The sequence below is a fragment of the Gorilla gorilla genome, chromosome 4, assembly GCF_029281585.2.
Source record: "Gorilla gorilla gorilla isolate KB3781 chromosome 4, NHGRI_mGorGor1-v2.1_pri, whole genome shotgun sequence".
Classification (NCBI taxonomy): domain Eukaryota; kingdom Metazoa; phylum Chordata; class Mammalia; order Primates; family Hominidae; genus Gorilla; species Gorilla gorilla.
Genome location: NC_073228.2, coordinates 44,544,448 through 44,562,184, shown reverse-complemented (window position 1 = coordinate 44,562,184; position 17,737 = coordinate 44,544,448). Strand labels below are relative to the sequence as shown.

The 17,737-nt window shown below is 42.7% G+C and overlaps 1 protein-coding gene across 5 annotated transcripts in view; it reads left to right on the top strand.

Annotated features, from left to right (window-relative positions):
* The window catches only part of NPEPPS (aminopeptidase puromycin sensitive), a 101,556-nt gene that overhangs the window by 9,041 nt on the left and 74,778 nt on the right, over positions 1-17,737 (top strand). For all 5 annotated transcript variants that reach the window (XR_008680074.2, XM_055387760.2, XM_055387759.2 and 2 more), the window contains one exon: positions 13,614-13,698. Coding sequence is in view for 4 of the 5 variants with exons in the window: in XM_055387760.2 (XP_055243735.1) it covers positions 13,614-13,698 (85 nt within the window). In the remaining variant the exon portion in view is untranslated. The remainder of the gene's footprint in view (positions 1-13,613; positions 13,699-17,737) is intronic.

Sequence of the window (17,737 nt, the reverse complement as noted above, 5' to 3'; positions counted from 1 at the left end):
GGGAGTCCCCGCTCTGCCTCAACCACCTGACTCAGTTCTTTCTTTGGTTTCTCTCTACACCTCTCGGGTGATAGATTGGAGGGGGTGGTCATTTGGGACTCTGGCCGCCGCGTTGGAGCGAGGAGGGGAGCTTCTAGAAGGGGGGGAGAGGGTGAGAACGAGAATGTTAATCCCAGGCAGCCTCGCTGACTTCTCCCCGCCTGCTCCAGCCCAGGGGCTGGGTTTCCAAGATGATCCGCCCCCTCCCCCTTTCCCTCAAGTGACAGTGCAGCAGTGACTTTGTTCTCTCCTAACCTCTAGAGAAGCTGCGGGAGGACCCCATCTCCGCTTTTCCACCTATCTTCCTAGCTTTGCGGCCTTCGAAGCTGGTGGATTTATTGCTACCGTGATGGTTGCTTAGCAGTACCTTCCTCTCCCAAGAAGCTGGCTGGGCGCGGTGGCTCATGCCTGTAATCCCAGCACTTTGGGAGGCTGAGGTGGGCGCACTTGAGGTCAGGAGTTCGAGACCAGCCTGACCAACATGGTGAAACCCCCGTCTCTACTAAAAATACAAAAATTAGCGGGGCGTGGTGGCGGGCCCCTGTAATCTCAGCTACTCGGGAGGCTAAGGCAGGAGAAGCACTTGAACCCGGGGGGCAGAGGTTGCAGAGTCGAGATCGCGCCACTGCATTCCTGCATTCCAGCCTAGGCGACAGAGTGAGACTCCGTCTCAAAAAAAAAAAAAAAAGGAAAGAAAGAAAGAAGCTATTAGTTATAACATACCACCGGTGAAAATATTCCATTACTCTTCACTGCAGTTTTTGGTGAATCATACTCCCCTCCCTCCTCCCGCAGCATTATCTGAAGTATTGTTTGATTTTGGAGACCATCAGTATAGATGCCCGACAAACATCCTGCACAGTAGGCATTTATGATACTATGTAATAGGAAGCCTGTAATAAAAATGGGAACTGTTTGATAGTTATCTGTAAATAGAATGTTAGTAAATATATTTTGTTTCATTTCTCTTCCTACTGCAGTCTGGGGTCGGGGGAAATCAGTATGTTCCCACCTTAAAGAACATGGTGTATATAGTAATGAAATGAAGTGAAGACTGGTGCTCGAATGAATTGAATGTTGGTAGTTGTCTTTGAAAACCAAGAGGGTACGGTACTCAGATTAAAAATATGTCTAAAAGTACAGAATTTAAAAGTATAGTTATCTATACTTTATACTTATCTGTGATAGATAACTATAGCTGTCACATTTGGGGCACTGGTGTGAAAGCAAGAGGGCTCTAGGATTTGGCAGCATCAAAAGGCAGAACTTAGTGAAAATCAGGTGATTTAAAATTTTTCCATTAAGAATATGAATCAGAACGAATGCATCTTGGGTCTAAATTAGAATTTGAGAAGGTTATTTTGGAAACTGTGGCTTAAGCCAAGTGACTAGAGTGTTTGATATATATTGGCAAGGGGCAGATGGGAGGGATTGTAAACAGTAGTGTGTCTTGTGACTTGGCAAACCTTTGGGAAAGAGAACCTAGTGATGAATGAGTTCGCATTATGTGAAAAGACTAACATTAAAAAAAATTTGTTTCTTTACCCTATTAGTTGCCAAAATGGATTCATAATTTTTGGAGGCAAACATATTTTGGGAAAAGTCTAGAAAAAAGTACAGATTTTTAAATGATTACTTATTAAAGAAGTGAGTTTGATTTAAGTATCGGGATAGAACAACAGGCAGTGACATGTTTCTCCTTACCTCTTTTCTACTTTTGTGGAAGACTGGTTTGTGCCATTGAGTGAGCATATGGTAATATACTAGATATTAGCAGGGACTTGTTAATTTGATGCAAGGAAATAAATAAAAAATAAATAAATTTTTTAAGTAGCATGAACTTTTCGAAACACTTTTTTTCCAGAAATTCTTTTCAGGCTAGATGGCAACACAAAGATGACACAATAGTGAATTCCAACAGGTTTTATTAAAGGATGATTGGACTTTTAAATTGTACTAATTGACATGTTTGGAAGGGTAAAAGAGGAATTAACATTGGTAAGAAGTAAAAAGCATATATTAATGTTTTTGAAATCCATGAATTAGAGCAATACGTTTAAATTGTGGCATTAGATGGTATCTTGTGGGAATTTTAAAATATTGACAAAATTCTTTTTTTGAGATGGAATCTCGCTCTGTCGCCCAGGCTGGAGTGCAGTGGCACAATCTCGCCTCACTGCAAGCTCTGCCTTCCGGGTTCACACCATTCTCCTGCTTCAGCCTCCCAAGTAGCTGGGACTACAGGTGCCCGCCACTGCGCCCAGCTAATTTTTTGTATTTTTAGTAGAGACGGGGTTTTACTTTGGTCTCGACCTCCTGACCTCATGATCTGCCCGCCTCAGCCTCCCAAAGAGCTGGGATTACAGGCGTGAGCCACTGTGCCCGGCGACAAAATTCTTATCTGTAGAAACCTATATTTATGACTGATATTGGATCAGTTTCCTAACAGTTGGAATCACATAACACAAAACATGCAAGTTGCTTAGTTGCTTTAGTTACAAAATTTTACGATAAGCCCAGAGTATTTGTGCAGGTTACCTATTAGAAACTTAGTGGATTTATTTTATTTTTTATTTTTATTTTTTTGAGACGGAGTTTCGCTCTTTCTCCCAGGCTGGAGTGAAGTGGTGTGATCTCGACTCACTGCAGCCTCCACCCTGTCCCTCTGCCGGGTTCAAGCGTGCCGGGTTCAAGCGAGTCTCCTTGCCTCAGCCTCCTGGGTAGCTGGGACTACAGGTGTGTGCCATCACGCCCAACTAATTTTTGTATTTTTAGTAGAGATGGGGTTTTGCCATGTTGGCCAGGCTGGTCTCGAACTCCTGACCTCAGGTGATCCCCTTCCCTTGGCCTCCCAAAGGGCTGGGATTATAGGCATGAGCCACCATGCCCGGCCAACTTAGTGGATTTTTAACCTGGCCTGGGGTGTGGACTGCTGCAGAAGGTGAAGAAATTAGTCCATGTTCAGTGATTTAAAAATTAGTTGTCTTGGCCGGGCACGGTGGCTCACACCTGTAATCCCAGCACTCTGGGAGGCCGAGGCGGGCGGATCACGAGGTCAGGAGATCGAGACCATCCTGGCTAACACGGTGAAACCCCATCTCTACTAAAATACAAAAAATTAGCTGGGCGTGGTGGCGGGAGCCTGTAGTCCCAGCTACTCAGGAACCTGAGGCAGGAGAATGGCGTGAATCTGGGAGGCGGAGCTTGCAGTGAGCTGAGATTGCGCCACTGCACTCCAGCCTGGGCGACAGAGCGAGACCCTGTCTCAAAAAAAAAAAAAAAAAAAATTAGTTGTCTTTCACATTAGTGTGGTCTAGCTGGTTTTGAAAATTTGTTATTATACAGAAGTTTCTCTAGGCCCAAAATTTATTTCATTCCCTGTCCCCTCCGTTTACACTGGATACTTGAGAGCAATGGACTTTTGTAGATATTTCATATTTTGATCCTCTCCGTTTGTGGATAATTAATTAAAATGAATTATAAGTTTATGTGTGTGACTACTATTTATGATTATGAGTGTGTAGTGGTTGGTACAATAACTGGGTATTCTTTTTTTGTTGTTGTTTTTTTTTTTGAGATGGAGTCTTGCTCTGCCACCCAGGCTGGAGTGCAGTGGCGGGATCTTGGCTCACTGCAGCCTCTGCCTCCCGGGTTCAAGCAATTCTCCTGCCTCAGCCTCCTGAGTAGCTGGGACTACAGGCACACGCCGCCATGCCTGGCTGATTTTTTTGTATTTTTAGTGGAGATGGGGTTTCACCATATTGGCCAGGATGGTCTTGATCTCCTGACCTCATTCCATCTTCCTCGGCCTCCCAAAGTGTTGGGATTACAGGCGTGAGCCACCTTGCCCAGCTGGGCTTTCTCTTATGGAAATATTTTACCTGTGCCAGAGAAACTAAGTTTATCATTCAAGGCCAGAAATCAGGATATCCTAGCCAACCCCTGGCCTCTACTAACAAAATATTCATGTTGGAGATAACTAAATTGGCACTAAGTGAAGAGTTGCCAATATAGTAGTTTGTTTGGCAGATTAAAAATTTGGCACCTGAATGGTTATTGTCAATTCTGTGTTACAAATTTTTTGCCCAAATTCTGCATATTTTCTCTCTCTTTTTTTTTTTTTTTTTGAGATGGAGTTTCGCTCTTGTTGCCCAGGCTGGAGTGCAGTGGCATGATCTCGGCTCACCGCAGCCTCCGCCCCCCCAGGTTCAAGCAATTCTCCTGTCTTAGCCTCCCAAATAGCTGGGATTACAGGCATGCGTCACCACGCCCAGCTAATTTTTTCTGTTTTTAGTAGAGACGGGGTTTCTCCATGTTGGTCAGGCTGGTCTCGAACTCCCGACCTCCGGTGATCCACCCGCCTCAGCCTCCCAAAGTGCTGGGATTATGGGCGTGAGCCACCGAGCCACCATGCCTGGCTTCTTTTTTGTTTTGTTTTGTTTTGTTTTTTGAGACGGAGTTTTGTTCTTGTTGCCCAGGCTGGAGTGCAATGGCGCGATCTCGGCTCACCGCAACCTCTGCCTCCCAGGCTCAAGCATTTCTCTTGCCCCAGCCTCCAGAGTAGCTGGGATTACAGGCGCGCACCACCAAGCCCAGCTAGTTTTTTGTATTTTTAGTAGAGAGAGGGTTTCATCATGTTGGCTAGGCTGGTCTCAAACTCCTGACCTCAGGTGATCCACCTGCCTTGGCCTCTCAAAATGCTGGGATCACAGGCATGAGTCACCGTGCCTGGACATTTTCTGCATATTTTCTATGTAATCATTTTGGCCGACACTGTGGCTCACTCCTGTAATCTTAGCACTTTGGGAGGTGGAGGTGGGAGAATTGCTTGAGCACAGGAGTTTGATACCAGTGTGGGCAACATAGCAAGACCCTGTCTCCAGGAAAAAAAAAAAGGAAGAAATTTTCTTTAAAAAATTCATATATATAAAATTAAATTCAAAATATTGGTGATAAGGAATTGAATTTGTGCAGATTTTCTGTTTTTTGAAATGTATCTGTGAGGAAAGAAGTATAACAATTTTGTATGCTAAGCTTTGTCTAATTCATCTGGCAATGAATTCTGCAGTGAATTTTCCAGATAACTGAAGTTTACCCTTTGAGGCCCTTAGACATTTTAAAAAAAGTTTACTAGGCTGGGTGTGGTGGCTCACGCCTGTAATCCCAGCACTTTGGGAGGCTGAGGTGGGTGGATCATGAGGTCAGAAGTTTGAGACCAGCCTGGACAACATGGTGAAACCCCGTCTCTACAAAAAAAATACAAAAATTAGCCGGGCGTGGTGGCACATGCCTGTAATCCCAGCTACTCGGGAAGCTGAGACAGGAGAATTGCTTGAACTCGGGAAGCGGAGGAGCGGAGGTTTGCGGTGAGCTGAGATCACGCCATTGCACTCCAGCCTGGGTGACACAGCGAGACCCTGTCTTAAAAAAAAAAAAAAAAAGTTGACTAATCTGAATGGAAATATTTCTAAAATACATTATCTTTGTATGCTTTGCAATTCCTCATAGTGTAGGTTTGTTTCATTGTTTTTTTTTAAATACTGAACTTTATTCTGAACATCTCTCATTGACCCCAAACTATGTACTATAATTTATCAGTTTCATATCTGTTTTTTTTTTCTTTTTGAGATGGAGTTTCGCTCTGTTGCCCAGGCTGGAGTGCAGTGGCACAATCTCGGCTCACTACAACCTCCGCCTCCCAGGTTCAGGCAGTTCTCCTGCTTCAGCCTCACTAGTAGCTGGGATTACAGGCATGCACCACCACGCCTGGCTAATTTTGTATTTTTAGTAGAGACAGGGTTTCACCATGTTGGCCAGGCTGGTCTTGAACTCCTGACCTCAGGTGATCTGCCTGCCAAAGTGCTGGGCGTACAAGTGTGAGCCACCGCGCCTAGCCATATCTGTTCTTTTTTTTTTTTTTTTTTTTGAGACAGAGTCTCGCTCTGTTGCCTAGGCCAGGCTGGAGTGTGCAGTGGTGCGATCTCGGCTCACTGCAACCTCCACTTCCCTAGTTCAAGGGATTCTCCTGCCTCAGCCTCCCTAGTAGCTAGGATTACAGGTGCACGCCACCACACCTGGCTAATTTTTGTATTTTTGTAGAGACCAGGTTTCACCATGTTAGCTAGGCTGGTCTCAAACACCCGACCTCAGGTGATCCGCCCGCCTCTGCCTCCTAAAGTGCTGGGATTACAGGCATGAACCACCGCGCCTAGTCCATATCTGTTCTTTTTTTTTTTTTTTTTTTTTTTTTTGGAGACAGAGTCTTGCTCTGTCGCCAAGGCCAGAGTGCAGTGGCGTGATCTCAGCTCACTGCAACCTCCGCCTCCCGGGTTTAAGCGATTCTCCTGCCTCATCCTCCCAAGTAGCTGGGACTACAGGCACCTGCCATCATGCCAGGCTAATTTTTGAATTTTTAGTAGAGAAGGGGTTTCACCATATTGGCCAGGCTGGTCTCGAACTCCTGACCTTGTGATCCATCCGCCTCAGCCTCCCAAAGTGCTGGGATTACAGGCCTGAGCCACCGAACCCGGCCAGCCTGTATCTGTTCTTTAAAGTTGTTTTGTTTTCCTTACTCTCATATTCTTCTTGCTGCTTATTGTGCCTTGTTGCTGCCTGTTGTGCAATTTCTTCCCTCTTGTATTTTACTGAACTTCATCTGAAGAAGCCTTAGTAGCCAGATAAACAAGCTTGTTTGGGCTAAAAAATCAATTGCTGTGTGAGAGTTTGTTGGATTCTCTTCTGAGTAAAGGTTATGCGTTTTATTGTACGGACTTTGTATCACCTATTTTGGCTTTTCATCCAGGCCTTTTTTTTTTTTTTTTTTTTTAGCTTCCCGGTTCTAGATACAACTGATACTCTGATACAACCTGGGTAAATGTGGTCTTGAGTAGTAAATTATCTGTGAAGCTTCTCCGAACTTTGCCACATAAATGAGCCTGCTCTTATTATGAAGTAAATCTTACTCTAATCTGTATGTGAGTCAGTGGGAAATAACTGAGCTTTCGGATGGCTTTTGTTGTTAACTGAGATTAGTTCTCTAGATTTTAGTGATTTCGTTTTGAACACCATACAAGTATGTGGTCCTTGGTTTATTTGGTCACTTGTAATCTCTTTAAAATTTTATTTTAAATTAGGAAATATTTTAGAAATACAAGAAAGTCACACACTATGAGATTAAACAGATGTTAACGTTTTGCCCCATTTTCATCAGACTGTGCATGCTTTTTTTGGGGGGGAATAAAATGTCACAGATACCACTAAAGCCCATTTCCATCTTGTCCCACCCTGCCTCTAGAAGTAACTTCTTTCTTCAGGTAGGTGCGTATTATTCCTTTTTATTCCTATGTATAGTTTAAAACTTTAATTGCATATTAGTAGCCACAAACATTACATACCAACATTCTGTGCCTTTTGCATTTTTACATTAATGGTAATTATTTTTGACCTTCTGCAAGTGGCTCTTTTCAATGTTTCTTGTTAGAAAACTTGGCTCAACTTGAGTTTACTAATTATCTGCTTCTTCTTGTCTTTAGCTATTATAGAACTGTTCCACCAAGGCAACAATTATTGCTATTTTAATGGTGAAATCAGTTTTATTAGGCAAATTGACTCAGGCTTCAGACTGGCATTTGGAATTGTCACACTGGAGATTTTCTTTTACTGAAATCTCAGGACATTGACAATCAGAAAAAAACCCTCTTGAGTCTTACTATCTTACATGTAAGATATGTTCCTGAGTGACTGTAGTAAAGACTCATTCAGGAAAATGTTATCTCCGATTTCTGCCTCCCTAGCTCATAGGAAACTTCCATTGTAAAGTTGTTACCAGGCGTCAAGCTGCCTCTTTGGTACAGCCCTTACTTAGTATTTGGCTCAGTTGAAGTGCAGTCTATATAGGAGGCCAAGAAGACTTAATCCTGGGTTTGAAACAAAGCAAGGATACACTAACATTCTATCCTTTAATAACATCAAGTAGAAAAATTGAAAATGAGCTTGTTATCAATGCACTTTTATATGCCAACCTTGTTTCACTTGTGTTTTAAACTGGGAAACTGAAGATTTTAATGCTGAAATTTCTTTCAATTATTACCTGTTTTTTTGATAGTGGAACACACAGCTAATATTTACTAACATGAAGGTGTCAACGGTGAGAAATCATGTACTACACCATCAGGTCAGCACTATTGTTTGGAAGAGCAACATCACAAAGAGCAGTGTTATACTGAGTTGTAGTCAGCACATACACTTATGTCCAAACAGATATTTTAAATTACCTTCTTGGGGTAGTACACATATGCTGATATCCAAAGTGCCATATAATACAATACATAGTTTTTAAACTTCATATCATTCTGATCAGAAGCTTTATAAACTGTTAGGTGAATGCTGTTAGATGATATGAGAGCACAATTTAACCTGTGTGTGTGTATGTGTATGTCTTAACATCTATTAAGTGATGACTACATATGAGGCACTAAGTGCTAAAACAGAGACTTTACATAGATTATCCCATTATTGGTCAACTTTTTAAATAAGTGCATCTCTAATATGACAAGATGCTGACCAATTTTTAAAATGTGAATGGATTTCTATTTTTAAGATAAGTACCTTTGTTCCTTTGGTTCCTCCCTCCCACCCTTCCAGAAATGGTAGTATCCTGGAAAAAAAAAATTAGTAGCAATTCGAGAAACAGCTTAATTCATTAGTATAAATAGATGAGCTTCCCTGAAACACAGGAGGAGTTGGAAGGTACTTGTAATTGGATGTTGTGCATGGTGCCTTTCCAAAATGCACAAATACTTTTCTCTCAAATGGTTGCAGTAGTAATGTGCTGTGTGATTTGGCATGTATAATGTTGTACAGGTATCTTGACATTGGTGGATTAACTGCTTGGCTACTGTGAAATTCACTGTAGATGTTGATGGATGAAAGTGTGGTTGCCTAGATAATGATTAAGACCAGTAACTAAACCACAGTTATTATTTTGCTGGCATAAACTTCAAACTCAGAAAGGTTTTTATTCATTTTACCCATTGGAGCATACCCCAGTAAGTGCTTCATTTCTTTGTGTTTCTGATTTTTTTTTTTTAAGATGGAGTCTTGCTTTTGTCGCCCAGGTTGGAGTGCAATGGCGCGATTTCGGCTCACTGCAACCTCCGCCTCCTGGGTTCAAGCGATTCTCCTGCCTCAGCCTCCCGAGTAGCTGGGATTACAGGCGCCTGCCACCACGCCCAGCTAATCTTTGTATTTTTAGTAGAGATGGGGTTTCACCACGTTAGCCAGGCTGGTCTCGAACCCCTGACCTCGTGATCCACCCACCTTGGCCTCCCAAAGTGCTGGGATTACAGGCATGAGCCGCCGTGCCCGGCCATGTTTCTGAATTTTTAAGTCAACTTCTGAATAGGCAAAGAATTCTTTTTGTTTTTTTGTTCAACTTTAGTGCTATAAATCGCCAGTTGGACACAAAGGTTTTAGTGCTATTTAGGTATGTTTTGGTGAAATAGTGTGAAGGAATATTGCTGCTTAAAAGATAAGCCATTCATTAAATGACATCTTTGTTTTGAAACATGAAGATTTATGAGAAGCATTTTTTTTGTGAGCCAAAGTAGTTTCACTTTATGTGTTAGAGATTTTGAATAGCTCATTATAGACTTTGTAATTTACTGTCTCTCATTTAGGCAGGTAATTTTAGTTGCCAGCTAATCATGTTTAAATATGTATTGGTTATTAATAAATGATTACCCATATACAGGTCTTTCATGCAGATATCGTACTACTCTGATGTTCTTACCTAGTTTTGTGGTATGTTCAGTTGTCTAAGAGCATTGTTGATCTGCACACAGATTTTGTTTGGTCTATACAGTGTTTCTGAAAACTTGAATTAGTTACCATTAATAAAAAATAGACTGCACATGAAATCTGAATTTGTAGCTTTTTTAAAAAAAATTGGAAGATCAGGCCAGGTGCGGTGGCTCATGCCTGTAATCCCAGCACTTTGGGAGGCCGAGGCAGGCAGATCACCTGAGGTCGGGAGTTCGAGACCAGCCTGACCAACATGGAAAAACCCCGTCTCTACTAGAAATACAAAATTTACCGGGCGTGGTGGCACATGCCTGTAATCCCAGCTACTAGGGAGGCTGAGGCAGGAAAATCGCTTGAACCTGGGAGGCGGAGGTTGCGGTGAGCCGAGATCACGCCATTGCACTCCAGCCTGGGCAACAAGAGCGAAACTCCGTCTCAAAAAAAAAAAAAAAAAAAAAAAATGGAAGATCTGTCAGCACTAAACCTGCCAGTCACCATAGTGATAATTCATTGGCTCCAAGAAATGGCTACCATCTCCTCCTTTTAAGGGGTTGTGCACAGCTTCCACATGGCTTGCTACACTTACCTGCCTCAGGAAGCATTTCTTTGTGATTTAGGGCATCTGTGTTTTTGTTATTTTAGATTTAGAACATTCAAATGTCTGGAAATGAATTTGAAGTTTTGTTTAAAACAACAAAATAAATGCATATAAGCAAGGTTATGACTAAATTGAAAAATGCACAAGAGGCCGGGCGTGGTGGCTCACATCTGTAATCTCAGCCCTTTGGGAGGCTGAGACGGGCGAATCACGAGGTCAGGAGTTTGAGACCAGCCTGACCAACAAGGTGAAACCCCATCTCTACTAAAAATACAAAAATTAGATGGGTGTGGTGGTGCGCACCTGTAATCCCAGCTACTCAGGAGGCTGAGGCAGGAGAATCGCTTGAACCTAGGAGACGGAGGTTGCAGTGAGCCAAGATCGCATCATTGCACTCCAGCCTGGGCGAGAGAGCGAGACTCCATCTCAAAAAAAAAAAAAAAAAAGAAAAATGCACAAGAGTGTTAAACAAGCAGTTCACAGTGGAAAAACTTAATGGCGCGCACACACACACACATGCGAAAAGATGCATAGTAACCAATGTTATTAGTAATCAGGGAAATTCTGATTAAACCAATGGACTATCAGTAAAAAAAAATTTTTTTTTTTTAAATTTTTGAGACAAAGTTTTGCTCTTGTTGCCCAGGCTGGAGTGCAATGGCTCAGTCTAGCTCACTGCAACCTCCACTGCCTGGGTTCAAGTGATTCTCCTGCTTCAGCCTTCCAAGTAGCTGGGATTACAGGCGCGCACCACAGGCCTGGCTAATTTTTTTTTTTTTTTTTTTTTTTTAGTAGAAATGGGGTTTCACCATGTTGGTCAGGCTGGTGGTGAACTCCTGACCTCAAGTGATCCACCCACCTCAGCCTCCCAAAGTGCTGGGATTACAGGCGTGAGCCACTGTGCCTGGCCAGGACTATCATTTAATACCCATTAGATTGTCAAAAATATTAAAGTTTTTCAGAACATGCTGAAAGTGGGATTTCTTCATTCTTTGCTCATGGGAATGTCAGTTGACACCACTCTAGAGGATAATTTGGCAGTTCTTGGTAAAGTTGAAGATTTATGTCCAACAATCCAGAAAGTCCACTATTAGGTTCCTTTCCATGGAAAAATTCTCTCATGTGTGCACAGGAAAACATGGACCAAGATGCTAGTTTGTTTGTTTATTTATTTATTTATTTATTTATTTTTGAGACAGAGTCTTGCTCTGTTGCTCAGGCTGGAGCGCAGTGGCACAATCTCCGCTCACTGCAAGCTTCGCCTCCCAGGTTCACATCATTCTCCTGCCTCAGCCTCCCGAGTAGCTGGGACTACAGGCACCTGCCACCATGCCCGGCTAATTTTTTGTATTTTTAGTAGAGACGGGGTTTCACCATGTTAGCCAGGATGGTCTCGATCTCCTGACCTCATGATCCGCCTGCCTCGGCCTCCCAAAGTGCTGGGATTACAGGCGTGAGCCACCATGCCCGGCCTTAATTTTTGTATTTTTAGTGGAGATGGGGTCTCTCTACTCTATGTCAGCCAGGCTGGTCTTGAATTCCTGGCCTCAAGTGATCTGCCTGCCTGACCCTCCAAAAGTGCTAGGATTACAGGTGTGAGCCACCACACTCGGTGGTAAGAGTTATTGTGTGAAGTTTTGACATAATTTATAGTGTCAGCCTTCTTCCTCTATCCTCACAGAAGGCTTCATGGTGAGTTTGATGTGCAGGTTAAAATATATAATTATTGCAATATGTTGTAAGAAATGTTTCCTAATTAAGATTTTTATGAAATTATACGTATTTATTTATTTATTTATTTATTTATTTATTTATTTATTTATTTTGAGATAGAGTTTCACTCTGTTACCAGGCTGGAGTGTAGTGGCAGGATTTCAGCCCACTGCAATCTCTGCCTCCCGGGTTTAAGCAATGGTCATGCCTCAGCCCCCTGAGTAGCTGGAATTACAGGCCTATGCCACCTTGCCTGGCTGATTTTTGTATTTTTTTTTTTTTTTTTGAGACGTAGGCTCACTCTGTCACCCAGGCTGCAGTGCAATGGTGCGATCTCAGCCCATTGCAAGCTCACCTCCTGGGTTCAAGTGATTCTCCTGCCCCTGCATCTTGAGTAGCTGGGATTACAGGTGTGTGCCACGAGACCTGGCTAATTTTTAGTAGAGATAGGGTTACACCATGTTGGCCAGGCTGATCTCAAACTCCTGACCTCAAGTGATCCGCCTGCCTCGGCCTCCCAAGGTGCCAAGGTTACAGGTGTGAGCCGATGCCCCCAGCCTATTTTTATTTTTTGAGACAGAGTCTCACTCTGTTGTTCAGGCTGGAGGTCAGTGATGTAATCATAGCTCACTGCAGCCTAGCTTGACCTCCTGGGCTTAAGGGATCCTCCTCCCTCAGCCTCTCCAGTAGTTAGGACTATAGGTGGATACCATCACACCCACCTAATTAAAATTTTTTTTTTGTCTCACTGTGTTGCCCAAGCTGGTCTTGAATTTTTGACCTCAAGTAATCCTCCTGCCTCAGCCTCCCAAAGTGTTGGGATTACAGGCATGAGCCACTGTGCCCAGCCCTTTAATAGTTTAAAATCAAAGTTTAAGTAGAAAACATTATTTTATTTGGCTCATTGGTTAGATGTAAGTGATGTGAAATACTTAAACATCCATTATTGTTTTTAATATAATTTGGAAAATATGAGTTGCTTTGGATTATTAAAACTTCATTTATTTGTACCATTGATGCATAAATTCTCAGTCTAGGTTTTAGCAAAGTCTGGATTTTAAAAAATTGACTGTGATATTAGTTCAAGTCTTACGAACATCATTATTATTATTATTTGAGAGACACAGAGTCTTGCTCAGTTGCCCAGGATGGAGTGCAGCTGCACAATCACAGCTTATTGCAGCCTCAACCTCCTGGGCTCAAGCAGTCCTCCCACTTCAACCTCCCGAGTAGCTGGGACTATAGGCACACATCACGACTCCTGGCCAATTTTTGTATTTTTTGTAGAGATGGGGTTTCGCCATGTTTTCCAGGCTGCTCTCAAACTCCTGGGCTCAATCGATCCTCTTTGCTTGGCCTCCCAAAGTGCTGGGATTACAGGTGTGCCAACACACCTGGCCAAGTTGTATATACTATTAATCTAGGCTATTTCTGACACTGTTGATTTTCCTTTTCCCCTTAGGTGAGGCAGGCGACCAATCAGATTGTGATGAATTGTGCTGATATTGATATTATTACAGCTTCATATGCACCAGAAGGAGATGAAGGTAAGAGCTGTTTTCCATTTTAATTTGCTGTCTGCATGTGCATATGTGGGGTGTGTGTGTGTGCGTGTGTGTGTGTGAGAGAGAGAGAGAGAGAGATTTTCAGGTTAAGACTTCAATGTTTGTTACTTTAGAAATGGGTAAATTCAGCTGGGTGAAGTGGCTCACGCCTATAATCCCAGCACTTTGGGAGGCTGAGGCGAGCAGATCCCTGAGCCCATGAGTTTGAGACCAGCCTGGGCCACATGGCGAAACAAAAACAAACAAACAAACAAAAATATTAGCTAGGCATAGTGGTGCGTGCCTGTAATCCCAGCTATTTGGGAGGCTGAGGTGGGAGGCTCTATTGAGCCCAGGTGGCCGAGGCTGCAGTGAGCCATGACTGCGCCGCTGCACTCCAGCCTGTGCGACAGAATGAGACCCTGACTCAAAAAAAGAAAAAGAAAAAGGGTAAAAATGTTTATGGGAAATATTGAATAGTATAACCTAACAGTATTGTGAAATAAAGTAAATGTCACAATTTATTTTACTTTTAAATTTATTTTTATTTTTATTTTTTTTGAGACAGAGTCTTGCTCTGATGCCCAGGCTGGAGTGCAGTGGCGTCATCTAAGCTCACTGCTATCTCTGCCTCGTGGGTTCAAGCAGTTCTCCCTGCCTCAGCCTCCTGAGTGGCTGAGATTACAGGTGTCCACCATCATACCTAGCTAATTTTTGTATTTTTAGTAGAGACAGGGTTTTGCTATGTTGGCCAGGCTGGTCTTGAACTCCTGATCTCAGGTGATCTGCCTGCCTCCCAAAGTGCTGGGATTACAGATGTGAGCCACCACACCCGGCCAAATGTCACAATTTAAATTCTGCTTCCAAGATTAACTTATTTTGTGATACTAGGGAAATCACATTTTCATAAGTATAAAATGAATATAATATGCGTAATAAAGCTGATGAGTTATTTGAAAAATTAAGTACTTTGAACATGAAAGGCTCCTCAAAGAGGCTTCGTTTTTATGTTTTTCTTAAAGTTTTTTTTTTCTTTTTGTACTATAGTTTAAAATTGAGATAAGTCATACTCCTAATTCGGAGAAAAACATTTGCTTTATGAGACAATATGAAGATTAGAAGCTAAATAATGGAGTTAGTTACAGGGGAAGAACATGCTAAAAAGAAACATGGTATAGAATGTGGAACTCCATTAGTGTCTATAAAATGAGAACTGTTTTAGACCTTATAATTTTAGTATGAAAGTAGTCCATTTTGACTGGAAATCTTATTCCCGTATGAGCTTCTTTTTAAATAGATACCAAGTTTGGCATAAACTCTTACAAGTACATCAGTATTGGAGCTGGATTGCTTTTTACTTTTTTTTTTTTGAGAGAGTCTCGCTCTGTCACCCAGGTTGGGGGGCAGTGGCATGATCTCAACTACCACAACCTCTGTCTCCTGGTCTCAAGCCATCCTCCCACCTCACCCTCCCAAGTAGCTGATATTACAGGCGTGTACCACCATGCCTGGCTAATATTCGTATTTGTATTTTTTTATAGATATGGGGGGGGGGGGGTCTTCCTATATTGCCCAGGCTGGTCTTGAACTCCTGGGCTCAAGGGATCTGACCTCTTCGGCCTTGCAGGTTGCTGGGATTACAGCAAGAGCCACCACACCTGGTTGCCTTTTTACTTTTGATTTCACCTAGACATTCCTTGTCAAAATGGTTATTGGTTACTCTGAGACTTCTTTAATATAAAATAATTTACGGCCGGGCGCGGTGACTCACGCCTGTAATCCCAGCACTTTGGGAGGCCGAGGCGGGCGGATCACAAGGTCAGGAGATCGAGACCATCCTGGCTAACTCGGCGAAACCCCGTCTTTACTAAAAATACAAAAAATTAGCCGGGCGTGGTGGCGGGCGCCTGTGGTCCCAGCTACTCGGGAGGTTGAGGCAGGAGAATGGCGTGAACCCAGGAGGCGGAGCTTGCAGTGAGCCGAGATCGCGCCACTGCACTCCAGCCTGGGCGACAGAGCGAGACTCCGTCTCAAAAAAAAAAAAAATAAATAAATAAAATAAAATAATTTACACATTTGATCTTTTAACTTACATTTTATATTTTGATTTCCTCTCTCCTTTACATTATACTGAAAAGAAGTTTCATTTTAAGGCCTCATAACATTTATGATTTTTTCTTAAACTATTTTGTCTATAGAAAGTCAAAGTAGTAGCAGTTGAACATACTGTTCCCGAGAAGTACTTAAGTTCAATTGATTGTAAATTAGATCAAACTGCTGGAAGAACAGATTCTTCAAATGGACTTGAGTGAGTGCCAGCTTTTAAAAAATTGTCTGGTAAATGAAAGAGTGATTATTTAATTTCTTTAACTGTGGAGAAAAATAGAAGTACTTTAGCCAGGTATATCAAAGCAACAAGGCTTTCTTTGTTGCAGGTAGAGAATGTTTAAATTCGATGTGTGGTTTTAAAGTGGTATGTAGATAGGTAGATCTAGTAATATAAATGTGTACCTTCCAGCTGGCATGGTTTCAGCTCGTTTGTTTTTTATCTTCCTGTACTAAAAATGTCGGGATAGAATTCAGGTGACTGAAAAGTTCTTTTTTTTTTTTTTTTTTTTGAGATGGAGTCTAGCTCTGTCGCCCAACGATCTCAGCTTGCTGCAACCTCCGCCTCTGGGGTTCAAGCAATTCTTCTGCCTCAGCCTCCTGAGTAGCTGGGATTACAGGCGTGTGCCACCACACCCGGCTAATTTTTGTATTTTTAGTAGAGATGGGGTTTCACCATGTTTGTTAGGCTGGTCTTGAACTCCTGGCCTCGTGAGCCACCGCGCCCGACCTGACTGAAAAGTTTTGAATATGCGTAACCGAATGTTGCTAAGCTCATAATGATCTGTATCTCACGGAAGCCCAGTTAGTGTTCTTACTAAGAGAGTCAGGAGAGAAATGAAAACTTAATGGAAAAGAAGATTTGAAGAGAGATTCTGATAAAACATTAAATTATTTTAGATACATAATATATATTCAATGCTGGGTGCGGTGGCTCACGCCTGTAATCCCAGCACTTTGGGAGGCTGTGGCGGGTGGATCATGACGTCAGAAGTTCAAGACCAGCCTGGCGAAGATGGTGAAACCCCATCTCTACTAAAAATAAAAAAATTAGCTGGGTGTGGTGGTGGGTGCCTGTAATCCCAGCTACTCAGGAGGCTGAGGCAGAGAATTGCTTGAATCCGGGAGGCAGAGGTTGCAGTGAGCCAGGATCGTGCCACTGCACGCCAGCCTGGGTGACAGAGACTCTGTCTCAAAAAAAAAAATATTTTCCTTCAGAACTAGCTAAGGTACATTTCTCAACACTTTTCTACCACAGCAACAGGAAAAAACCTGAAGTCATGTGTAAGCCCATGTAATTTTAGAGTTTAAGAGAATGGGAAGTTGTATGAGATGTTAAAGTTTGAATTGGGGGCAGCCAGGTGTGGTGGCTCACACCTATAATCCCAGCATTTTGGGAGGGCTAGGTGGGCGGATCACCTGTGGTCAGGAGTTTGAGAACAGCCTGGCCAACATGGTGAAACACCGTCTCTACTAAAAACACAAAAATTAGCTGGGCGTGGTGGCAGGCACCTGTAATTCCAGCTACTTGGGCGGCTGAAGGCAGGAGAATCGCCTGAACCCAGGAGGCGGAAGTTGCAGTGATCGGAGATTGTGCCACTGCACGCCAGCCTGGGCGACAGAGCAAGACTCTGTCTCAAAAAAAAAAAAAAAAATAGTTTGGATTGGGAACAGGGATAGATTTGGCCTTCCACATGTATGTGTGTGTGTGTATATATATATATATATATATAAAATAAAAAAAAGAGAAAAGTAAAATCAGAAAATTACTTTTAAGGCATGAAATTGTTGCTTCTTTTAATTTTTTTTTTTTTCTTTTTGAGATGGAGTCTCGCTCTGTCGCCCAGGCTGGAGTGCAGTGGCGCAGTCTCGGCTCACTGCAAGCTCTGCCTCCCGGGTTCATGCCATTCTCCTGCCTCAGCCTCCCCAGCAGCTG